Source organism: Eptesicus fuscus, chromosome 3, assembly GCF_027574615.1.
Source record: "Eptesicus fuscus isolate TK198812 chromosome 3, DD_ASM_mEF_20220401, whole genome shotgun sequence".
Taxonomy (NCBI): domain Eukaryota; kingdom Metazoa; phylum Chordata; class Mammalia; order Chiroptera; family Vespertilionidae; genus Eptesicus; species Eptesicus fuscus.
This window is the reverse complement of record NC_072475.1, coordinates 58,009,990-58,036,560: the sequence shown is the minus strand read 5'-3', so window position 1 is coordinate 58,036,560 and position 26,571 is coordinate 58,009,990. Positions and strand designations below refer to the sequence as shown.

The 26,571-nt window shown below is 42.0% G+C and overlaps 1 protein-coding gene across 1 annotated transcript in view; it reads right to left on the bottom strand.

Annotated features, from left to right (window-relative positions):
- Positions 1-3,638: 3,638 nt before the first annotated feature.
- The window catches only part of PARP9 (poly(ADP-ribose) polymerase family member 9), a 31,069-nt gene continuing 8,136 nt past the window's right edge, over positions 3,639-26,571 (bottom strand). The window contains exons 5-11 of the mRNA XM_054713920.1: positions 24,272-24,499; positions 22,740-22,958; positions 18,529-18,589; positions 13,136-13,513; positions 9,507-9,643; positions 8,713-8,887; positions 3,639-4,428 (exon numbers count right to left, since the gene is read on the bottom strand). Of these exons, the coding sequence (XP_054569895.1) occupies positions 4,049-4,428; positions 8,713-8,887; positions 9,507-9,643; positions 13,136-13,513; positions 18,529-18,589; positions 22,740-22,958; positions 24,272-24,499 (1,578 nt within the window). The 3' untranslated portion in view covers positions 3,639-4,048. The remainder of the gene's footprint in view (positions 4,429-8,712; positions 8,888-9,506; positions 9,644-13,135; positions 13,514-18,528; positions 18,590-22,739; positions 22,959-24,271; positions 24,500-26,571) is intronic.

Genomic DNA, 26,571 nt, shown 5'->3' with positions numbered 1-26,571 from the left:
TGGCAGCTTTTAAGATCACTTCTTTGGTGGTGTACAGTTTCACTGTTTCTTGGTATGGATTTTCTTTTGTTCTTATCCTTGTGAATATCGCCTCTCCTCCATTCTCTTCTGAAACCCATATTAAACACATACTAGTTATTTCAAAGCTGTCCTGTTAACCTCAGCTCTGTGCCATAGGCCGAATCCATAGGCATATGAATAGCTCAGCCTCATGTCCAAGCCCTATCTCTGCAAACAGTCATCCTGAGGCCATTCTTTTTTTCTTTTTATTGATTTCAGAGAGGGAGAGGAAGAGAGAGATAGAAACATCAATGATGATGGAGACTCATTAATTGGTTGCCTCCTGCACGCCTCCCATTGGGGATCAAGCCTGCAACCCGGGCATGTGCCCTTGACCAGAATCGAACCTGAGACCTTTTAGTCCACAGGCTGACGCTCTATCCACTGAGACAAGAGAGCTAGGGCCCTGAGGCCATTCTTGATGCAGACTGTGCCATTGTCCACCCTTTGGAGGGGAGATCTGAGAAAGAGGTTCAATCAGGCCCTGTAAGTAGAGGTGGAGCTGTTTAGGCAGGAAATTTGGGGGTTCCAGGTACCTATTAGGTGGTTTAGGAGTGAGGTATGCAATGACCCTGGGGATCCCTCGCTTTGTGGAGGAGGGCACAGCTGGAGGAAGGCCATAGTAGGGCCCGCTTGCCCATATCCAAGGGCAGTACCATGTGAGACAATAAGCATCTTCTTTTAAGGGAAAGAATGCTGGTTACAGTAAGATGAGAAGGAAATGTGTTCATGCAAGAGGTTGAGAAAGTGAGAATCAGAAAAGTTTGGAAGTATAGAGCAGTGGTTGGCAAACTGCGGCTCACGAGCCACATTCGGCTCTTTGGCCCCTTGAGTGTGGCTCTTCCACAAAATATCACGGCCTGGGTGAGTCTATTTTGAAGAAATGGCGTTAGAAGAAGTTTAAGTTTAAAAAATTTGGCTCTCGCCCTGACCGGTTTGGCTCAGTGGATAGAGTGTTGGCCTGCAAACTCAGGGGTCCCAGGTTCGATTCCGGTCAGGGGCATGTACCTTGGTTGCTGGCGCATGCCCAGTGGAGAGTGTGCAGGAGGCAGCTGATAGATGTTTCTGACTCTCTATCCCTCTCCCTTCCTCTCTGTAAAAAAAAAATCAATAAAATATATTTTTAAAAAAATTGGCTCTCAAAAGAAATTTCAATCATTGTACTGTTGATATTTGGCTCTGTTGACAAATGAGTTTGCCGACCACTGGTATAGAGAAATATGGATTTCAGAATAGGAAAGAGTTGCATGGCGAGATTAGCTGGCCTCTACATTGCAGAAATGAAGCCAAATTTGGGCAGTCACAGTGGATTCAGCCTTTATAAGAACTACTAGAGGCCCAGTGCATGAAAATTCATGTACTCGGGGTGGGGGCAGGGGTCCCTCAGCCCTGCCTGTTCCCTCTCGCAGTCCAGGACCTCTGAGGGATGTCTGACTGACAACTTAGGCATGGGGAGCGGGCCTAAGCCATTAGTTGGACATCCTTAGCGCTGCCACAGAGGCGGGAGAGGCTCCTGCCATCACCACTACACTTGCCAGCTGTGAGCCTGGCTCAAGGCTTCTGGCTGAGCAGCACTCCCCCTGTGGAAGTGCACTGACCACCAGGGGGCAGCTCCTGCATTGAGCATATGCCCCTGGTGGTCAGTGTGCATCATAGTGACTGGTCATTCTGCCGTTCGGTCGATTTGCATATTAGCCTTTTATTATATAGGACTAGAGGCCCAGTGCACAAAATTCATGAACAGGGGTGTGTGTCCCTCAGCCCAGCCTGCACCCTCTCCAATCTGGGACCCGGGCCTGCAGGGAAGGGCTGTTGGGGGAGACCCAGGCCTACAGGGGTGAGCAGTTGGGTCGGTCCTAAACGGGCAGTCGGACATCCCTCTCACAATCCAGGACTGCTGGCTCCCAACTGCTCGCCTGCCTGCCTTTCTGATTGCCCCTAACCGCTTCTGCCTGCCAGCCTGATCACCCTCTAACCACCTAACCACTCCCCTGCCAGCCTGATTGATGCCTAACTGCTCCCCTGCCAGCATGTTTGCCCCTAACTACCCTCCGCTGCAGGCCTGGTCCCCCCAACTGCTCTCCCCTGTAGGCCTGAGTCTCCCCCAACTGCCCTTCCCTGCAGGCCCGGTCTCCCCCAACTTCCCTCCTCTGCTGGCCAGGTCACCCCTAACAGCCCTTCCCTGCAAGCTTGATCACCCCAACTGCCCTCCCTTGCAGGCCTGGTCCCTCCCAACTGCCCACCCCTGCTGGCCATCTTGTGGCAGCCATCTTGTGTCCACATGGGGTCAGTCATCTTTGACCACATGGTGGCAGCCATCTTGTGTTGGAGTGACAGTCAATTTGCCTATTATTCTTTTATTAGATAGGATTCGATAGGATAGAGGCCTAGTGCATGGTGGGGGCTGGCTGGTTTGCCCTGAAGGGTGTCCTGGATCAGGGTGGGGATTCCCTTGGGGTATGGGGCAGCATGGGTGAGTGGCCTGTGGTGGTTTGTAGGCCGGCCATGCCCACCAGAGACGCAAGCGGAGGCCCTGGCATCTGGGATTTATTTATCCTATCTAATAAAAGAGTAACATGCAGATTGACCATCACTCCAACACACAAGATGGCTGCCCCCATGTGGTCACAAGATGGCCACCACAAGATGGCCAGCAGGGGAGGGCAGTTGGGAGGGACCAGGCCTGCAAGAGAGGGCAGTTGTGGGCAATCAGGCCAGCAGGGGAGGGCAGTTGGGAGGGACCAGTCCTGCAAGGGAGGGCAGTTGTGGGCAATCAGGCCAGCAGGGGAGGGACCAGGCCTGCAAGGGAGGGCAGTTGGCAGTGGGACATCCCTCGAGGGGTCCCAGATTGGAGAGGGTGCAGGCTGGGCTGAGGGACCCCCCCCCCCCCCCGTGCATGAATTTTGTGCACTGGGTCTCTAGTCTTCTATAATTGAAACTCTGTGGCCTTAAGTGGAGGCCAAGGCAGGCCAGGGCTGCAGAAACTTGGCTTCCGCCATCGCCAGGGGCAACTCAAGCCTCCTGCTCTCTCCGTGGCTGCAGCAATCTTGGTTGGGTTAATTTGCATACTTGCTCCTGATTGGCTGGTGGGTGTGGCTTGTGGGTGTAGCAGGGGTACAGTCTATTTGCATATTACTTTTATTAGATAGGATTCTCTCTGAATAAATACTCTTTGATTCTGCTCCTTATCTGCTGCATCCCTAACTTACCTGACTTACAAATTTTTCAGGTCTCTCCTTTAGTTTCCAACCCATGGTCACTCTCCCTCTTATATTTTCCCAAAGAATTGTGATTCCTCATTCCAACATACTTATTAAGTTGTCCATAGCTGCCTTTCTAATTAGTCAGGCTGAAAGCTGTATGAAGACATTTGTCTTGTCCAGCATCATATCCCCAGGACTCATAAAGTGACTGAAACACATCTGGTGGTCAAAAAACATTTGGTAAATTAATAATTTGGCCTAGTGGTACTTGAGTTGCATTGTTTGATATGGCTGAATCCACACAGGTTATCAGCAGAATATCAGCCTTTCGATGTCCTTCCACTTCAAATAATTTCATTTAACATGTGATTTTTCAAAGCAAAGGTGATTTATTTTGTTATCTAAAGCACTGTATAAGATTATCTGGAAAATATAAAATCATCCTGCTTTCCTAATATGTTACACTATCACCACTTTAGAAAATAAAATGGATTATATATTAGAAAAGTCTCTTCATTGCATGCAAAACATTTTTGCTATTACCTATAGTAAAGGAGGTAAAAGAACAACTTGAAGGAGAGGGATGATAGATCATGGTATATATCTATCCCAGCCCCAGGAGATAAAGACTAAGATGCTAGTAGTATGAAACTGGCCCCTTCAATAACCCAATTAGTCCAGACAGATAACCCACTTAACACATTCAAACCATGCTTTGAGTCATCGATGGTCATTATTGGTTAGTTTCTCAAAGCAAGGCCATGCCAGTTAAAATTCTATGGAGATTAATCAACAGGGCTACCACTTGAGTGTTTCCCCCAAGTCAATGGTAGATATGACCTCATTGGTTTTGATAAGTAATCCTGTGACCATACAGGCTCGTGGGTGCAAGTCCACAAATATTGGGGCATAGCCTGCACACTACTAAAAATAACAAAGGTTTCTGGGCTGGAGACCTTGTCTACCACACTGTCATGTCTATCTGTGGCTCCAGGACTCAATGGTGGTGGAACAATATTTTGCTGATGACCCAGACAGAAAGAGCCTGTGAGTACTTCAGCCTCAAACACGTAGATCAGCTTATCTGTAGCAGATGTTTTCTTGACCTGGTTTGGTAGGTTTCTGAGGTTCTTGGTGAAGTATATGCCAGCTCCATACTTTGGGTCTGAAAAAAGAAAAAAAAAATGTAAGCGGTTTTTATGATCTACAGAAACATATTGCCTATTTGGGTACTAATATATATTCGCCGTCTAGTCCTCCAAACCAAATAATCACTACTTTTTGGTCCCAAGTCCCTGTGTCTGTAGCAAAGATACCCAAAGTTGTTCCCTTAAGACAAATTATCACTGATATCATCAATATAATAATAGCTTACATTTAAATATAGCTTTCTTCCTTCCTTCTGTCCCTCCCCACCTTCCTCCCTCACCTTCCTCTTCTTTCTTTACATTTACTTGGGATTTAACCAAACACTGTGTCAGGTTCTAGAGCAGCACTGAACAATAGAAATGCAATGTAAGCAACACAAATAATTTTAAATTCTCTAGTAGCCACATTAAAAAAGGTAAAAAGAAACAGGTGAAATTAATTTAATAATAAATTTATTTAACCTATTATATCCAAATGTTATCATTCCAACATGTAATCAATATGCAAAGTTATTAAGGAGGCATTTTACTTTTTTAAAAATTTGGTAGTGGTCTTTAAATACAGTGCATATTTTATACTTACTGTGTACCTCAATTCAGATTAAACACATTTCAAATGTTCAACAGCCACATGTGACTGGCTCACGGCTACCATATTGGACCGTACAGCTTTAGAGCTTCAAAAATGACTAAGACATGATCCCTATTCTCAAAAGTTCACAATGGGAACTCCCCACATAAAATATAGTACAATTTCATGTGGTAAGCAAGTATTTTGAGATAAATATCAAAGATTTCTTTCCTGGGAGTTTCTTCTTGCTTTTTGTTCCTCCACCCATTGAATTCTTGCTACTTACACAGGGGCAAAATATATAAAGCTTAGAACAAAGTCATTTGAATATATATGATACATATCACATATAACATATAATTATTTTTAATCAAAGCAGAAGATATGGTCTTGAAAGTATGGCCTTGACAGTTAGATTTTCTGAGTGAGGAAAAGAGTTTTTTGAATCAAAAGGATAAAAGCCTGAAGGATTCAGAGCATGGATTTTATACCACCTATAACAGAAAAGAGAACAATACAAGATATTCTAAGAGCAGTTTTTTCATTTCAAGATAAATGTAAGCTCTTTCTTCCACCTTATGGGAAGAGAAGAATCAGGGAGGACATAACTACTACTCACTTCTCTGTCGCACTCTCTCAAGAGTGCCCTGAGAGTCAAGATGCTGAAGAACCAACAGAAACCTCAGAAAAACTAGGGGGACTTCCAGAATAGAAGGGACCATTGCCTGACTCGGCTGTTTTCAGCCCCCTCATCCAGCCTGGCACCTGAGTGGAAAGTAGCAATAGCCGGGGAAGATTTCCAGAAGGAAAGACCACACATTTCATCTTGGAGGATATGCACACTCAAACACTTAGCATGCTGTAGGAGGAACACAAACATGGCCTGGAAAGGAATTCCCTTGACATGAAAAACAGAGTGCCCTGTGTAGACACTACCTAAGAGCAAAGGGGACTGGAAATTTAAGTAAAGGAAGGTGCTAATGACCAAAGGTGTTTAATCTAGCAAAGGACATTGACAGGCAGAGGACAGATGGGGCCATGAACCAAACCACCCTCCCCTCAATGCTTGTCCCATCATGAAGAACACTCTCAGAAGAGGAGAAGTAAAGGCAAAATCTTGCAGGAACTGAGTCTAAACTCCAAAGGGACTAAGGATACTCTGAAAACAACTGAGTTCATCTGTCAAGATGGAGTTTTCCACATCTGTGGACTTGGGAGCATAAAAGGCAGGTGAAGTTCAATTATGCAGCCATAAAGAAAACAAGTCCCATACCTGAATTTTGTAGGACTAAATTGGTGTACTTGTTAGAGTTATAGAGGCTGTAACCAAGGAATGGAGGGAGTGCAGGAACACAGAGAAGGAAGCAATTCACTGCGTCTGCAGGAGTTCGGGCAAGTGTCAACCAGGAGATGTCATTTGAGCTATGTCTTAAAGAAGGAATAGGAATTTGCAGGGCTGAAAAGGGTGAAGAGGGAAGATATTCCACATGCAAAGACACAAAGGCATGAGAGCATACAGCATATTCAGGAAACTCTAAGAAGTTCATGGCTAGAGTGTTGGGGAACAGTGAGTTATGAGGCTGGTGAAATAACGTGGGGCTAGGGCCTTCTATACTCTGCTAAGGAGTCTGAGTTTTTACCTTCTAGGTAACTTAGGAATGCAGATGCTAAACAGGCATGTAATTTTTTAGCACGATAATTCTGGAAGAGAAAAGGACATGTTAGACAGAGGTGTTTTGAGGCAAAGGAAGGACCTGGTAATCATCTAGGCTTATGGGAAGGTAAACCAAGGCAGCAGGAATAGAGAAGTGAGGCTGTGCTGAGAATTTTATTGAGAATCACCAGAACTCTGTGACTGCCTGGATATAAGAGAGAAAGGAAGGAATGGAGGAAGATACAGTTTCTACCTTAGAAGACCTCATAGATGATGATGGTGTCAGCCAGGTTAGGGAGTATAAGAAAGAAAGGAAGGAAAGAAGGAAAGAAAGAAGGAAAGAAAGAAAGAAAGGAAAGAAAGAAAGAAAGAAAGAAAGAAAGAAAGAAAGAAAGAAAGAAAGAAAGAAAGAAAGAAAGCAGCCCATGTCTTAGGGAAAAATATGGCCAAGAAAAGAGTTCAGCTGGAGTTGGCTATGGGACCATAGGTAGAAATGTCCAAAAGATAGTTTGAAATATGGACCTGCAGGTCAGGAGAGAGATAGGTTACAGATGGAGAGGTAATTAGCCATATCTGCCACAGGACTGAAAAGAGGGCACTCGCTGGATTTGGAAAATAGAAAGATAGTGATGATCTTAGAGTAATTTGAGTAGAACAGGCGTCCTCAAACTACAGCCCGCGGGCCACATGCGGGTGTTTTTGCTGTTTTGTTTTTTTACTTCAAAATAAGATATGTGCAGTGTGCATAGGAATTTGTTCATAGTTTTTTTAAACTATAGTCCGGCCCTCCAATGGTCTGAGGGACAGTGAACTGGCCCCCTGTTTAAAAAGTTTGAGGACCCCTGGAGTAGAAGGTGGTGATTGTGTGTGGAGAGGCGGGAAGAGTGGGGTGCAGAGAAGCCAGTTACAATGGTTTAGGAGCAAAAGAAGTTGTGAGTTTTTAAGATTGCTAATGAAAGGACCATACCGATCATCACTTTCCTGATTGCACTGGGAGATTTCTTGGAGGGGATTCATTGATCAATTTTTACCTCCAGGAGTGAGTATGCTCTATTTTTCCCCTAGGTACTGCTTATATTCTCTCCGGGGCAAAGAGATTTAAAAACTCTTTGCTTTCCAGAAATCAAGGATCATGCTACATATTTTGAAGGGTAAAGATGAAGAGATTTCATGGACGAGGCAAAATCAAGCTGCATTGCTAGGTATCTCCCACAATAATTACAAAACTTCTTGGCCTCCTTTGAATAGATCTAAAGGGGACACTATAGCAATGAAGTGTGTTGTTGTTTTGTTAATCTTCACCCAAGGATATTTTTTCCATTGCTTTTCAGAGAGAGTGGAAAGGAGGGAAGGAGGGGGAGAGAAACAGAGAAACATCAATGTGAGAGAGACACATCATTTGGTTGCCTCCCACATGTGCCCCGACCGGGGCCGGGGATCGTACCAGGTATGTACACTTGACCCGGAATCGAACCTGAGACCCTTTGGTGCATGGGCTGACACTCTTAACTGCTGAGCCTCACCAACCAGGGCTGTATGCAATATTTTTGTACAACTGAAAAGAGACATGGAAGCCACACACATAACTCTTATAGCTGAGAGGGATCTTAAGATGTTAGTCACTTCACCTGCCAGATGAAATCGAATTCATTCACCTGATATCAGGCTATAGGAAATGAAGAGGATGGAAGAGAAAAGACCAACTTTATTAAGTTCAGGAAAAAGCCCTTTTAATTAAGGGATTAGAATGGTTAGGTAGTGATAATAATTTGCTTGAGATAAGCGGGGCAGAAGGGAGTGGGGGGTGGGGAAGAAAGAGAAAGAATAGCTCCAGGGTACTCTGTATATAAGACACATAAACACAGAAAGGAGAGAACCTGAACTGTATGTACATCTTACTGCTAATACTTTCATCAACATTAAACCCATCAGCAACAAAATATATGAAGGAAAATAAAAATAAGGACCCTTTCCAAATGACTTAACCACTAAATGCTATTTGTGGTGAGTCCTCTGCTGATGTCTGCTCACCAATTTCCACACACAGTAGCTCCAATAATGAGGGCTGACACCTACCGCAGGGCATTGAGTACATTCTTTGAAAGCCAACTCTGCATACCACTTCGCAGAATTGCTGTGGGACTTGCTGAAACAACTGGTGGCTCAAACGTTTCCCAGGCATTCTCTCTTCCATCATTTTCTTCTTTCTTTGGAAGGCAGCCATGAGAAGCATGTTGTTAATCTTCTCTACCTGGAATCCAAGGGAATGAAAATCTGAAAAGAGACTGGAGAACTGCTACTTAAATGGCCTGATGCACTGCTTCAAAAATAAAGGCACTTATGTGCATATAGCTTTGCATGCAATTTGATTTTCATTTCAAGTTACACAGGGGTCTCTCCTGGCCCCAACCCTCTCCTAGCTTGATTTCTATCTCTTCAAAATTCCCTGTCCCTTCTTTGATAAATTCATTTAATAAAAATGCACTGAATAATCACTTTAATGAAATGGTCAACAATGTATTTACAGTCTTTGCCCTCTTAAAGCTCATAGTTTAGTGAGAGATAAAAATAGGTATACAATTATAATAATGCAGTGTGGTAAGTTCTATTCCAGTCCTTTTATTTTGCATCAACATAGGCAGCTTTTAATTGGGTCTTAATCTATGCTTCTGTATATCCTGACATCATTTATGCCTCTTATACCTTGTTATCTCCCCATCTCTAGCCTCTTCTCCATCTTATTTCTGAGATTCCCGGTCAACAGCCATTAGCAGGTGTTTTTTTTTTTTGTTTGTTTTGTTTTGTTTTTGGCTATAGAACAAATGGATTAATAGCAAGGCAAGTCAAATCTTTCCTTTAATCACATATACCTTTATAACCCGAAAACCACAGTTTTCAAACTTTTTCTTTTGATCCTGAATTTCTGGAGTTGAAAGCATTAGACATTTCAGAAACTTATTTTCTTTCATTTCATCTTGGTGTACTGGCTGCTGATCAGTCCATTGTCCTAAAAATGAGTAACACGAAACTCTTTTTCAATGCTCTGTGAGAGGCAATAGGTTTATAAAGAAATATTATGAAACAAATTAAAGAAATTTGAAGGAATAGATTAGTCAGTTTAAACTGTATGTCACATATTTTTAAGAAATGCAAGGAGAGCTACAATACTGTGAGGTGTCATAAAATAATAGAGAGGATTAATAAATTTGTCCTCAGATGATTTGGATTATGAGGTTGAGGAGGAAAAAAAGCATTAATACATACTCCACTCATCAATGCTGTAGTGATAATATATAACGGTGTTGTTCATAGAAAATGTTTGTACTTCCAGTCAAGATGCCCATCAACAAAAAAGAGGCATAAGAAAACATCCTATCTAATAAAGAGGGAATATGCAAATTGCCATCACTCAGTCACAAAGATGGCTGCACCCACAGCTGAGGCCAAGTTCCCATAAGGAGCCTTAACAAGCAATCAGCAGGGAACTCAGGCTACGCCTTCCCCTGCCCCGGTGGGGCTTGACAGGGGACTTCAGGCTGCACCCCCCACCCCAGCACCAGGCCAGGGGACCTGAGGCTGCGCCCCCCGCTGCCTGGCTGGGCTTGACAGGGGACCTCAGGCCGTGCCCCCTACCCAGTGGGGCTTGATGGGGGACCTCAAGGTGCACCCCAGTGCTGGGTCGGGGGAACCTCAGGCCTCAACCCTGCCCAGTGGGGCTTGACAGGGGACCTGAGGCTGTGCCCCCGCCCCCACCTGGTGGGGCTTGATAGGGTACCTCAGACCATGCCCCCCACCTGGCGGGGCTTGATGGAGGACCTCAAGGCACGCCCCCGCCCCGGTCTGGGCTGGGGGACCTCAGGCCATGCCCCCCGTCCTGGCTCCGGGCCAGGGGACCTGAGGCTATGCCCCCTGCCTGGCAGGGCTTGAAAAGGGTGGGACTGGCCAGGTCTGGATCCAGCCCAATTGGGGGGGGCGGCTGGATCTGGTTCTCATGTTATTTTGAGGTGCTCGGGGACTTGACTCTGGGTCCTGTGGTGGCCCCTCTGACAGGAGGAAGGTTTTCATATACATTTTACTAATTTTCTTTCATCTCTGACACTTCTATTATAGAGAAAGGGCAAATAGCAATATTAAATTATTTCCTCTAATTAATCCCCTTTTAATGTGCATGAATTTCATGCACAGGGTCACTAGTTAAGAGATAATAAAAAATAATATGCTGTTTATATAACACAGCAAGGTATTCAGAGTTTTCATATCTCTACCTCATATGATCATTACACCTCCACCACTGAAATAATCAACGAAATTTTACAAATAAGGAAATTGAAACCCAGAGACTTATGTGACTTGCCCAATATCACACAGCTAATAAGTAAAGAGATCCAAGTTATAAATCTGGCTTTCCCCAGTGCCTTCTGTAAGGTGCAAGGCAGAATATTTGGCATATACATCACTCATATGCCACTTCCAAGGAAGAAGAGCAAAAATTGGAGATTAAGACTAAATTGTGTCATGTATTTCCTCCCTTTCTCCCTTAACTTACTTATTTCCTTTTTTTTTTTTTTAAGTTCAAGGGACTACCTGTTATTGTCCAAAGAAGGTCCTTATTGGACTAAATACACAGGTGGACAAAATGGAAATTCCCCAACAGGCTTACTTTTTTCCCGTTTGAGTTTGACTTTACTAGTAGACCAAGTATACTAAAATGACCTAATGCCCAGCACAGTTCTAATGGAGTGGGCTGAATTTAACTAAAAAAGCAGATGATACATCCAGAGAAACTTGCTAGAAGGTCAAGTTGTACATCTGGAAGGCAGGAAGGACAAAACACCCTAGGCAAAGGAACTCCAAAGCCAGGAAATTTCAAAGGAAGAGACTCTAAATTAAATCTGGAGAGCAATAGCTCACGTTGATGAAGTATATTATTAAGTCCAGCTGACTTGAGTTCAGCAAACATTTATTGGATTACTATTACATGCCAGGCACTGGCTGGGCACTGGCGATTCAAAATCTACAAACTCTTGCTATCCGAAAAGCTCGCCAGGAAGGATTAAAAGAGCAACACAACGGAGAGGCGACGCCTCACTTCTATCATTTAAATTTTATTCTGATGGATAGCTGATGTTCTCTGTAGTAAGAGCTCATTTCAAATTTATCCATTTTGTTAACGATGATCTTAATCTGATTAAGAGAGGATGAGTCTGTATGAGCCTCTGAAATGTAGTCATCAGCTACTAAAAATGCCACCTTGCAGCAGCAGAACAAGGGACTTATCTGGCTAAATTGCCAGTAGCTGGAGGAGGGCTCAACCTTACAAATGCAGTTAAAGTGATGCTACAAGCTTTACAGGAGATCAATATTTCTCGGTCTCTTGTTCTCTAGAGAGGTATCAGTGTCAGTTTACATATTCACAGGCATTACACTTTAAAAGCTAAGTAGAAATCATAATCTTGGGTGTCATTCTTTCATATGATTTTTGTCCATGTTTTTGGACACTGAGTTTTCTGTGGAATGTGGCTACAACATTTACTGCAAACTCCCACTCATTTTGACCATTTCTGCCTAAATAATTTTTATAAACACAAGGTGAAAATAAGGTGTCCTTTAGAATCCTGCATCTGAATTGCTGTACTAAGTCCATTCTCCACATTACAACCAGTGATCTTTCTAAAATACAAGTCTAGTTAGGGTGCCTCTCCTAGGTGCTCCCAGAGCACTTTCACCCTCTTTCCTAACTAACCTTACTTGCTTCTCAGAATCCCCAATTAGATTCTTAGTGAAAACAATGTCCATTTTATCACTGTATCCTCAGCACCTAGAACAATGCTTGGTACATATCATAGATGCAATATTCATCACCTGAATAAGTGAACGAGATAAGCTTCTGTCTCCTTAGGTGGTGTTTCCAATGGTATAATTTCCTAGTTAGCTCTAGGACTATGTTAAAAGGATCTCTACAGACCCCAATTCCCCATCAGCCTGATGGATTTTTGATCCACGAAATGGGTGCTGTTTGCATGTACTTAATAGTACCAATTAATAATTTATTTTGGTGAGAAGGCTCAAAGTAAGTAATTTTAGGGTTCCTAAGGTTGGCAGCAACAGATAAATGCACTAAAACAAATTTTTAAAAAATCAAGTGGAATGTGTCTACATTTGAATGCTCCATCTGCAGAATTAGAGATGTGCGTTTTCCCCCCACTGCCTAGGAGTGGGTTACCCTAGGCTTTCCAGGTAACTTCCTCTTAGGTAATCAAGTCATCGTAAGTAGATCCAATTGTGAGTGTGTGTGTGTGTTCATCTACTAATAATTAACCCTGCTGGTAGAAACAGAGCCCCAAAGTGGTTATAAAAGTTTATGGCCTAGCACAGAACCTGCACAGTTTGCTCTCTCTCTCTCTTCTATTCTATCTCTTATCCACACACAGACATACATAATCACACCCAAAGGACAGCAGGGAGAGCTGACTTTCCAACTAAATAGAAAGTTACTCACCGGACAAGCTCCAAAGGGCTCGCTCCTTTTTTTTTGCTATTTCCTCTTGAACTTCACACAGCATTCGTTCAATGTTCATAACCACCTCAATGAGGTCAGCCTGGGCTCCTTTAATCTCTAAAGTTGCCTTTCCGGGACTGATAATCTCTGAGATAGAGACCCTTGAGATTTCCTGAAGCTGAGACAAAATGTCATGTTCCTTTTTTCCAAGGAAGAGGATATGATTATTCTCAATGATGTGCTTATCCTGGAGGGTCAGCATCCTCTGGATCCACTCGTGGGCCTCACTCATTTTTTCCTCGTTAGAGCCCATCAGATTGATGGCAGGAGATTTAGCTTTTAGCTCCTTTTCTTGGTTCCCTCTGATCTCCTGGGGGACTGAAAAGACTATCATAAACAACCACAGAAGACAGGTGAGTTTTAAACCAGGGCAGAACAATACCCCATGGCCAGTATTTGCCCCAGGATATTGTCACTGTTGTTGGCTGTAGCAGCTTCAATTAAGTACTATCTCTGAGAGCTGTGTTGGGTATAAAGGAAATCTAAATGTATAGTTTGCAGTTTCCCTGAGTTGGGTTTATCATGCCCTGCCCCTTCTGTGTTGCATTTACCAATTCACAGATGAGTTCACCTTGTGATCTCACTCAGGATGTTGACCAACTATTATTTTCTGCTGAATGGGATTTCCCTCAACCTCTTACTAATCCCAGGTTTAAAAATCAAACATCTCAGCAGCAACAGAGCTTAAAGAGTAAAATTCTTTTTAAAAAAATGTATTTCTGATTATAAAAAGGATAGAGGTTTATTATTGAAAAGTTGGAAAATTATCAAAGTATAATGAAATAAGGAAATACCCATAATTCCACTACCTGCGATTCTTATTTACATCTGATCTGTGAGTGACAGGACATTTCGCCCCTCCACAAGCACTGGGAGCTTAGCAGCTCCTGCTGCTGGACACAGTAGATCCCAGCAGAAAAAGAAACAGGATCTGATTCCAACCCACCCATGCATACCTCTCTCTGCAACCCCCTCCACAAGGAGTAAAGATCTATATCAAGAAGAAGAATCTCTGATGGATTAGGGTGGCTCTGAACCCAAATTCCAAAAGAAAGAGGTGGGGGTGGGGGGAGGGTGGACCAGTTGAGAGAGAATTCATAGGTGAAGCAGCACCTAAAATATATAAAGAATTCCCTCAAATCACTAATAAAAAGAAACAACCCAATAGCCAGCTGGGCAAAAGAATTCACAGAAAAGGAAACACACATGGCCTATATATGTGTGAAAAGATGTTTCTCTTCATTGGTAACCAGGGACATGAAAAATCACCCACCATATTGGCAAAAATTCATAAGTCTGACAATCTCCAGTGTTGGGAAGGACACAGAGCAACTGGAACTCCTAGGTATTCACGATAGATGTAAAATTGGAGCAACCACTCCTATAATTATGTTATTTAGAAAAACTCTGGCACATGTGTACCAGGGAATGTGTACAAGAAAGTTCACATTCTTGTTTGTAAAGGCCAAGAACGGAAATAACCCATGCCCTTCAACAATGGAATATTATTATAGCAATGAAAAGTAGTGAATTTAGCTACATGGACGAATCTCAGTAACATTTTGAGGGGAAAAAGTAAGTTGAGCACTTGCTATATTCTAGGCATTATTCTAAGAGCTTTATAAATTTTATTCAATCCTTACAACCCAATGAGATACTATTAGTACTAATAGTAGCCCCGTCTTACAAATGAAGACACTAACTCAGAGTTATTAAGAAACTTGCCACCCTAGCTGGGTTGGCTCGGTGGATAGAGCGTCGGCCTGTGGACTGAAGGGTCCCAGGTTCAATTCTGGTCAAGGGCACATGCCTGAGTTGTGGGCTCGATCCCCAGTGGGGGCGGTGTGCAGGAGGCAGCCGATCAATGATTCTCTCTCATCACTGATGCTTCTATCTTTCTCTCCCTCTTCCTTCCTCTCTTAAATAAATACATTAAAAAAAGAAAACGAAACTTGCCAATGGTTTTAGGACTAGTCTGTGGTGGCCTGGGAGCTAGTAGGTGTGGGCAGTCCGATTCCAGTGCTCACACAATTCTGCCTCCCAGTAAGTGATTCCAGGACAATAGCGGTAATTAACATATTTTGCCTAATGTAGCAGTTGGGTGGTATCAGGAACAATGGAAAAGTATCAGGACAGACTTCGAAGTGGGGGATGTGGAAGGGTGGGGGGAAGATGACCCTCTCTGAGTAAAAATCAAAGTCAATGTTTTATACAACTCTAAGAACTGTGTGTGTATGGGAGGGGAGTGGTGAGTGTTTCTTAAATTGGAGGCATACTTTTTTTTTTTTAACTCTTGTTCTGCTTGGGAGCTTACATTACTTTTTAGGAGACAATAAAAACATGTGTTGATATTTCTTTAATCCATCATCATCAAGAAAGAACTGGCCCTGGCTGGTTTGGCTCAGTGGATAGAGCGTTGGCCTGCGGACTCAAAGGTCCTGGGTTAGATTCCGGTCAAGGGCATGTACCTTGGTTGCGGGCACATACCCAGTGGGGAGTGTGCAGGAGGCAGCTGATTGATGTTTCGTTCTCATCGATGTTTCTAGCTCTCTATCCCTCTCCCTGTCTCTCTGTAAAAAATCAATAAAATATATTTAAAAAAAAATAAGAAAGAAGAATTGTTCTAGATAACTACATTGTTCAGATCACTAAAGTTAAATAGTTTAACTTTTCCTTGGTAACCTGAGATCATTATCTTTTTTGTCTATTTGTTTTTTGTTTTTAAGTCCTCACCCAAAGATACTTTTCAATTGATTTTTAGAAAGGGTGGATGGGAGGGGGAGAGAGAGACAGACTGGTTGCTTCCCACACATGCCCCGACCAGGGCCGGGGATTTAGTCTGCAACCGAGGTACGTGCAGTTGACCAAAATCGAACCTGGGACCCTTCAGTCTGCAGGCCGACTCTCTGTCCACTGAGTCAAACTGGCTAGGGCTGAGATAATTATCATTAATTATTATTATTATTCTCTCTCATCATTGATGTTCTATCTCTCCCTCTCCCTTCTTCTCTGAAATTAATAAAAATATATTTAAAAAAAGAAAAAAAAAAGAATGTAAGACAGAGTTAAACATTCTCCAGCCCCCAATAATCAGGATTGGTTTAGTTCAGTGATCCCCAAACTTGGTTTCGTATCAAAATTGATTAAGGGGCACTGAAAAATATACATGCTTGGCCCAGACCCAGAGTTCCTGAATCAGAATCTATAGAGTTGGGATTTACTAGTATACATATGCTTGTTGGTTGTTTGTTTTTTAAAGTTCCCATCATGATCCTAGTGATTACTTAGGTTTGGATAGCATTGGGTTAATCCATTTATTGTTATCTGTTATTACTGAGATGTGTTTTCTATAATTATTAAAGTGTAACTCCATTTAGATGTTTGCTTATTCAGAGCAGAAAGAGTGCTGGCTAAGTCAGTTTGTGAAGGACAGAGCTTTTTCTTAGAAAAAAATTATAGACGGCATTTGTAAATGAACTATCACTGAATTACCTAATGCAACTCTGCCTCACTTCTGCTCATATCATAAAACTGGACTGAACAAGAACATGGTCAGGTATAGAGGAGGTTGGTATCTAAGCAGGAGCACAATGAGATATATTTGGCTTCTTTATTCTTCTTCTCCTCCCCTCCATTAGTTTAGATGATCAAGAACAGAATGAGCTGTCTGGTACTGGCACAAGAACAGACATATAGACCAATGGAACAGAAAAGAGGACCCAGAAATTGACCCGAGCCATTATACTCAATTAATATTTGACAAAAGAGGCAAGAGCATACATACAGTGGAGCCAAAACAGCCTCTTTAATAAATGGTGCTTGGAAATTTGGTCAGATACATGCAAAAAAATGAAACTAGATCACCAACTTACACCATACACAAAAACAAGTTCAAAATGGCTAAAGGACTTGAATGTAAGACGGGAAACCATAAAAATCCTACAAGACTCCATAGGCAGCAAAATTATAGACATATGTCGTAGCAATATCTTTACAGACACAGATCTTAGGGCAAGAGAGACTAAGGAGAAAATAAACAAATGGGACTACATCAAAATAAAAAGCTTCTGCACAGCAAAATAAACCATAAACAAAGCAACAAGAAAGCCCACTACATGGGAGAACATATTTGCCAATGTTATCTCCGATAAGGATTTAATCTCCAACATTTACAGGGAACTCGTATACAACTTAACAAAAGGAAGATAAACGATTCAATCAAAAAATGGGCAAAGCACCTAAATAGACACTCTTCAAAAAAGGACATTCAGAAAGCCAAGAGACACATGAAAACATGCTCAAAGTCACTAATCATCAGAGAGATGCAAATCAAAACAATAACCACCTCACACCTGTCAGAATGGCTATCATCAACAAATCAACAAATGACAAGTGCTGGAAAGGATGCAGAAAAAAAGGAACCCTCCTTCACTGCTGGTGGGAATGCAGACTGGTGCAGCCACTGTGGAAAACAATATGGCGTTTCCTCAAAAATTTAAAAATGGAACTTCCATTTGACCCAGTAATCCCACTTCTAGGACTATATCCGAAGAAAACAGAAACACCAATCAGAAAGGATATATGCACCCCTATGTTCATAGCAGCACAATTCACCATAGCTAAGATTTGGAAACAGTCTAAATGCCCATCAGCAGATGAGTGGATTAGAAAACTATGGTACTTCTACACAATGGAATACTACGCTGCTATAAAAAAGAAGGAATTCTTACCATTTGTAGCAGCATGGATGGAACTGGAGAGCTTTATGCTAAGTGAATTAAGCCAGGCAGTGAAAGAAAAATACCACATGATCTCACTCATTTATTGATAATAAAGAACATTATAACCTGATGAATAAAAAGACAGATACAGAGGCAGAGAAGCATTGAACAGACTGTCAAATTACAGCGGGAAGGCTGGGGAATATTGGTGGGGGGGAGGTAAGAGATCAACAGAAGGACTTGTATGCATGCAAATAAGCATAACCAATGGACACAAGACACTGGAGGTACGGGGGGTAAGGGCATGTGCCAGGGGTAGGGGAGGCCAGGAGAAGGTCAATGGGGCAAAAAAAGGAGACATATGTACTACTATTTGTAATACTTTAAACAATAAAATAAAATAAAATAAAAATTTTAAGGGGACACATAAATTCAGACCATATCAAATTGTTTGAATATGTGTTACATCCACAAGTTTGTTCATTTAAAGCACTTAAAAGACATACAATAAAAAGTATTTTTTAAAAGTACAAAAAAAAAAAAAAAAGAAAAAGAATAGAATGAGCCTAGGGTGGGAGATGCTGCTTCTAGGTCCATGAATTTCCTACTCACCACTGTAATTGTTGGGGAGCTGCAGCTTAGACTTAACCTTGTCCATTGCAGTGCTGAAAGCCTGTAAGAAGCAAAACAGAGCAGAGCAGGGCTTTTAGTCATTGTCATCAAAATCCCTCCCTCTACCTGTACACACCACACTTGACATCCACTCTGTGAGTCCCCATTTCCACTGCCACAAATCTAAAGCATCCTGTAGGAACATCTTGGGGAATAACAAGTGCAGCACCACAATCTGTTCGAACATGGACGAGAACCAAGTATAGGAAAAATGGAAAGAAAACCAACAGGCAGAAGCTCTTATAGTTAATAAAAAAATTCATTTCAAAAAAAGATACACACACATTGCTTTTTCTGTAGATCGAATAAATGATCAATTCCTATACAATGCTATTGTATCTGGCACATAGAAGACGATTGTCTATTTTAAAGAAACTCATCTCTCCTAGAGTTTGGAATTACCATATCCAGTGTCTTCCTTTTTTTAAAGTTGATACAAATGGCAGTAATTACCTCATGGAAAATATGGTAAATAATGAGGTGAAAAAATTTCTTAATCTGTAAGCCATTTTTCTTCATAAATTATATTTGCAGCTTCTATTTCCAGAGCCAAAGGCCCTCCATCTTACCATATTTTATACCTGGAGAGGTCATTATGGGAAACTTCCCTGCACTCCCTGTCTAAAATCTTGGAAATGAAACAAATGAGATAAATTATCTACTGATGATAGATTAAGAATAGCTGCCATACACAAAATGGATAAAGATCAGCTCTCTCCCAAAGTCCCTTTAAATGTCAGTATGTGTTTCAGGATGAGAAATCAATTAGGCAAGGCTTTCCAATTAAATTGGAAAGAAATCTATAACTTAACTAGCAGCAATAACTTAGAAGAATGTGTGGATACCAAGCAGATGGTCTGCAAGAAGTTTGGAAAAGTGAAATCTGGAAGTCATTCCAGCTCTGTCCACAAATGACCAATGCCAAAATTGAAGGGTACCACTAGTGTGTTCCTTATTCTGAGACATACTGCCTGGCACAAGGTAGATACACAGTAAATATTTGTTAAATAACCAAATGAACGACTATCCATCACCTTTTACAGATACTCAGCTCCAAACAGGACCCTTTATCACCATGAAATACTGGTGAACACAAGTATTTCAGTCAGCTGTGAAGTATTACTCATTGAATGTAAGTATCACCCTATTGTGAGTTTAGTGTAGGCTGGTCTTCCTGTGTCAGGTCAACTCTGAATATCTGACAAATCCATTTTCTGAAATGTAGGGACTTGCCCCTGTAGGTAAGGCCCCTGTGAGAAATATGTAAGTTGCCCTCTGATCTTTCTGAACACACACTCCTCACTGAAAGATGCATTTAGGAAGCAAAGATGTATTTATCAGAAGGCCAGAGGGTATACATGTGTGCATACACATCATGCCTCCACATGGATGTAATGTATTGAGCCTATCTAATAAAAGAGTAATATGCAAATTGACCATCACTCCAACACACAAGATGGCTGCCCTGATGTGGTCAAAGATGGCTGCCCCCATGTGGACACAAGATGGCCGCCACAAGATGGCCAGTAGAGGAGGGCAGTTGGGAGGGACCAGGCCTGCAAGGGAGGGCAGTTGTGGGCAACCAGGCCAGCAGGGGAGGGCAGTTGGGGTTGACCAGGCCAGCAGAGGAGGGAAGTTGGGGGCGACCGGGCCTGTAGGGAAGGGCAGTTGGGGGGACCAGGCCTGCAGGGGAGGGCAGTTAGGGGTGACCAGGCCTGCAGGGGAGGGCAGTTAGGGGCAAAAATGCTGGCAGGGGAGCAGTTAGGCATCAATCAGGCTGGCAGGGGAGGGGTTAGGGGGTGATCAGGCTGGCAGGCAGAAGCGGTTAGGGGCAATCAGGAAGGCAGGCAGGCGAGCAGTTGGGAGCGAGTAGTCCTGAATTGTGAGAGAGATGTCTGACTGCCCGTTTAATTGTAGAGGGTGCAGGCTGGGCTGAGGGACACACCCCCGTGCATGAATTTTGTGCACCGGGCCTCTAGTATTGAAATAAACCTGAAGGGATGGTCCATGTTAGGGTATAGTGTCAGTTACTGTGTAAGATTATCCTCTCCTTTGAATTACAAAACTGAGAGATGTGTCATCTCTCCATTTATTTTTTTCTGTTTTTCTTTAGTGGTTCAGAACACAGGCTTTTGGGACAGACAGACCAGGTTGGAATTTTGGTTTAGCCATTTGACTAGCTGTGTGTAGTTTCCATTTGTAAAATGGAGATGACAATAGTGGTCTCACCAAAGGTTTAGGGGGGGGAGAATGGAATGAGACAGCTTCTTAGCACAGTACTTGGCTGATGCAATACACAGCAGCTATTTTTATTATTAGCCCTCAGACTGTGATTAGTCTTTCTACTTTTGTTGGAACTGCCAGGTACATTTTTATTGTAGGTTGGAAAGAATGAACTTTCTTTTCTAGACATGGTTCATTCTTCTTGTAGGGATATGGTACTTCATGAATAGTTCAAAGATATAACCAGGGCCCAATTATAGTCCTCTGCGTGGGGGGAACTGGTGAATTTCATTTGAAGGACAGGATGATTCATTTTATCAAGAAGGCAGGCTACTTCACTGGGTAATTGACCCCCATGTTCTATGGATGATACACAGAGGTATGCTGGTGCCGGCTGATACTGGCTTACAAGAACCCATTGTTCACGTATCCTCTCACCTCCACCTTCAGTGGTGTCACATTGATCATTTGAAGTCAGCAGGGGAAATCAGCAAACACTACAAACCTCCTTGTGTCTAGTCAGGCAGCAAAACGAATAAGAACCTTTACACTTGTTCCAGGAAGGAGCAAGCTGGAACCAATATGTCCGTTTTCCTGTACAAGGAGAAAAAATGGCAACCACCCACATAGAGACAGGCTAGGGGTGGGAAAGAGGACTAATGTTCAGAGCCATGCTCTGGGCCAGGCCCTCAGAAGTCCCTTTATACCCCAAACCCAGACACATGCCTGGGAAATCGCACTAGCACTTCGATGCTGCTGTTGACAGAATCAGAAACCTATGTCTTCAAAATCTAGTGCAAGGTGCTATACCTTATCTCATTTCTTTTTTAGTCTTTCTTAACATCATTAAAGTCCTTCTGGAAAATGCCAGCTAAGTGAGAATAAAGCAAAGAGATAGTACTCTTAAGTGCAGAACAGTACAGCATATTCAGCATAATATATACTAATTATGCTGAATACGTCAGTGACCTATTCACATGTGAGGAACTCAGCTGACCTGGCCACTCAAAAACAAGAAGCTGAGATGAAGTGAAATCAAGATGCACTCAGACACATAGACACAGTCTCCTACACCACAGCTGATTTCCCTCTGAAGCCACCTATAGGTGAGTTAAGAAAAAATAGGATGAATTTGAAGACAGTACTTGAGACATGGCAAAAGTAGTCAAATACACCCTTGCTGTTAAAAAACTAATCTAATTGGAAAAAAGATAACAAACAATTCACTTAATTTAGTATTCAGTTCAGAACTCAGTGAACCTTATCCCATTACAGCTAATATAACAATTTGCCTTCATAGAGGACTTACTGTACATGAGGTACTGTTTTAAGTGTTTTACATGTATTAACTCCTTGAATTCTCACAACAGCTCCTGAAGATGGTGGTTATTACCCCCATATTAAAGCTAAGGACTTGCCCAAGGATGTTGATTGGAGAGGAAAAGACAAATAATTTATTTTAAATATGTTGGATTTAAGATGACAGTTTGATATCTAAGTGGAAATGAGAGAGGGTTGGTGATGTGGATCTGAAGTTGGCTCAGAAGATAGGACTCTGCAGAAGTTATGGCAGAAATGTAAGAATAGTTGTGTTAGAATAAGATAGAAGAGAGAGGAACATAGGATCCTACACTGAAATTAGGAGTTTGCTTACCTTTAAGGACCAGAGGGAAGAATAAGTGCCAACAAAGGAAAAGAGTGAAGCAAGGTAGTGGGTTAAACATGGCTTCTCTAATGGCATTCTAATGTCTCATACTAATACAGGAAGGTCTGAGGTGCACAATTTACAAAAGTTAAGTTTCACCAAGTTAGAAAAGATCACCATGCCATACAGCTTAGCCCCGTGTCTTACATGGATACTAAACAGATGTTGTTGAATGAACGAATGAATGAATGAACTGTAGGATATTTCTAAGATATTAACTTACCTTGTATATGTCCAGGTCTTTAGGAAAGATCACAAACTTTATAGTTAGTTGTTTTTCAGGAAGTTGTTTGGCAAACATTAAAACTTGATCAAACATAATCTGTGCTACTTTACTGTTGTAAATACCAATGCCTCCAGCCCCAAGAGCAGGAAAGGAAATGGAAGTTATATTTAGGTCAAGGCATTTTTGCAAACAGTTCTTCACTGCAAATTTCAATCTCTGTAGAAAAAACACAATTTTAATATCAGCCTTCAAGTCAAAAGTAAGATTTCACTTACCCCTTGATCCTGCCCATATTTAACAATGCTAATCTCCACTCTCCCTCAGGGTCATGTCCATGCCTCCTCAGAGGGCAGAAAAGGTCCCACTCCATCGGCAACCCATTGTAGCTATAAGGTTAAATGATGAAAAATGAAAAGGCTAAAGAAACTGAAGTAATTGACTGGTCCTTTTTGTGCTATTCAGGACCTTTGGGCACCATGATTTCTCCCAGCTTATGTAGTCTTGCTGACCTGCCCAGGTCAGAGAGCCAATCATCAGTTTATCCCCACTCATCTGTCACTTCCAGGTCAACATAAAGAGCTCTGGGAGTTTAATAAAGGAGGTAGAGGTTAAAATGAATAAGCAGCATTTATTCAAAGTCTTTTAAGGTCTGCCATGTAGTTCTCCTAGTATATTTGGCAGATTTAAACTTTCTATCAATGTTTCAACATCCAAATGAATACTAATACAGGAAGGTTGTCTGAATACTAATACAGGAAAACTGAGAAATAGAGATGATAGGGATTACAGGGCCCTCTAGCCAAGAAAGAACCGGAAATGGTGACAAAACAAAGATAAAGGCAGATGGGAAGACACCACAGGGAATAGATCTGACTAGAATGGTGCTAGAAGGGAAATCCAGGTCCTCCTGGAACTTAACAGTTGGAAGGAAACAGAGAGAGGCGGACTCCCAGGCCCCCTTAGGAAAAGGCCTACAGGGTACAGTGCGGTGAGGTGAATAGTGTGAAGATGGATGTTTCTGTGCCTATTTGCGGTAAACCCACTTAAAAGTTAGACATGTGTTAGGTAATATTTTAGATTAAACTTCTTAAGATAACTTATTAAGACAACAACAGCCCTAGCCGATTTGGCTCAGTGGATAGAGCGTTGGCCTGTGGACTGAAGGGCCTTAGGTTTGATTCCGGTCAAAGCACATACCGAGGTTGCAGGCTTGATCCCTGGCCCTGGTTAGGGTGTGTGTGGGAGGCAACCAATTGATGTGTCTCTCTCACATCAATGTTTCTCTCTCCCCCTCCCTTCCACTCTTTATAAAAATCAATGGAAAAATATCCTCGGGTGAGGATTAACAACAACAACAACAAAAGACAACCAAAGTTATTCAGTATTTCAAATTTTCATAGGAGTAAAAGAAAATGGGGATTATACAACCTGACAATATTTCATTAATGTAATGATATAATAGAAATTCAACAAAGACTACACAGACTTTCAAGCTACAAAACAAAAAGATAAATTTATTTTGAGCTTACCTGATCTGGGTCAGAATGTTTTGAAAGCCACAACACATGGAATACATACTGACAGGACAATTTAAATCCTTTTGTGACCAGTACCAACTGGGAATCCTGAGATGTCTGCTGCCTTTTTTTGTGAAATTCCTTTTCTATTTCATGTCCTGCTTGTTGTAGAATTGACAGCGACACAGGACCATCTCGGAAATTAAAACCTGGACTTACAGAATTAACAATTACATCCGTCTGAAAAGGGAAACAATGGACAGGATTCCTTTTTAAATTATTTTTTGTTAAATGACTAATTTAAGTCTTTATTTCCCTGAAGAGCTTTGAAAAATACTGAAGATTCTAAGTCCACAAAAATATCATTTAATAATGGATAGAAACTCCTATTTCCAAAGAGTGAACATTTGATTAGTCTGTTTATCCTATTCAGTAATTAGGTAAAGTGTGTGGATGATACAATTTTTATTACAAGCATCTATTAGCCCCTTGCTGGCTTATCCGTCCCATATTCCCAGATTCTGCACATTCCCTGTGATTTATTTTAAGCTTTATCAATGAATGCTTTCATTCCTTGCTCCACTGTCATTTCTTTTTGCTATTTTTGTGTGAATTTTCTGTTTTGTTTTAAACAGAGTGGAAATAAAATTTCTCAGGAAATTTTCACCTCCTATTTTGTTTAAAGGTGAGTAGTACATAGTTAAAGAAAGTACAAATGAGACAAAAAAGTCTTCAGTGAAAAGTAGGCCTCCATCTTGGTGAGGTCCCATATCTACCACTCATCCACCTATCCTACAGGCAATCACTTTTATCAGTTTTTCATCTGTCCTGGCTGGCATGGCTCAGTGGTTGAGCATCGACTTATGAACTAGGAGGCCACGGTTTGATTCTTGGTCAGGGCACATGCCCGGGTTTCGGACTCCATACCTAGTGTGGGGCATACAGGAGGTAGCTAATCAATGGTTCTCTCTCATAATTGAAATTCCTCTCTCTCTCTCTCTCCCTCTCTGTTAAAAAAAAGAAATAGACTGTATATTCCCATAGGCTGTATTTTAAGTAATGTCACCTAATTAGCTTTAAGAACTGTGCTAACAGGGTTGTATCCTTTTTCTCCCTCATGCCCAAATCCCCAAACCATCCTGATGGTTTTGGCTCCATTTGAGGATAACTTAGGTATTTCTCATAGATGTTAATGAATGCTTCACTTTGAAAGTACAATCAGAATTTTCAACTTGGGGGTACTGCTTCCTTTTTAAATCTTAAGGTTCCTAATGTTTTTCGCAATAAATAAATACAATAAAATTTTAGTCAAATGTAAAGTTATTTAACAAGGATGTTTCCACTTAAATTTTAAATTGACATATTAATGACATTAAATAAATACAGTGGAACCTCAGTACTTGAACTTAATTCATTCCAGAAGACTGCTCAAGAAGAAATTTGTTTGAAAACGGAATCATTTTTCCTAATAGAAATAATGTAAATTAAATTAATCTGTCCCAGACTCCCAAATGATTTCCTGTTTTAACCTTTCTTATATACAGTACATGTCTAAGCTCTACTGTTGTTCTCACAACTTCCTTTTCACTTTGCTGCTATCACTAACCTTCTTAGAACCCATGAGACTTACTGTTCATATCCTATATAAAAGGTTAATATGCAAATCCACCGACGGTGGAATGACCGGTCGCTATGATGTGCACTGACCACCAGGGGGCAGACGCTCAATGCAGGAGCTGCCCCCTGGTGGTCAGTGCGCTCCCACAGGGGGAGCGCTGCTCAGCCAGAAGCCAGGCTCATGGCTGCTGAGTGCAGTGGCGGTGGCTGGAGCCTCTCATGACTCTGCAGCAGTGCTAAGGATGTCCAACTGACAGCTTAGGCCCGCTCCCCACAGGGACACCCCCTGAGGGCTCACAGACTGTGAGAAGGCGCAGGCCGGGCTAAGGGACCCCCCCCCACCCGAGTGCATGAATTTTGTGCACTGGGCCTCTAGTTTAATAATAAGCAGCAGCAACAACAACATAATAATCACAGTAAAATTTCCTGAGATGTCAATAACTCAAGGTTTAGCAGTAAACTGACTCATACTCATGCAACCTCTTCCTTGTTTGTCACTTGAGAAATGTGTGACTGATCATACATGTATCAGCATGAGAGAGTTCTAGAACTGAAGTTTTGTTTGACAATCAAGACATTTTTCATGAACAACTTGTTCTAGAACCGAATTGTTCAAGAACTGAGGTCTGACTATATTGCATTTTGTGGGGATCCCCTCAATCTTCTGTCTTGCAGGCAGTATATGGTCTTTTTTC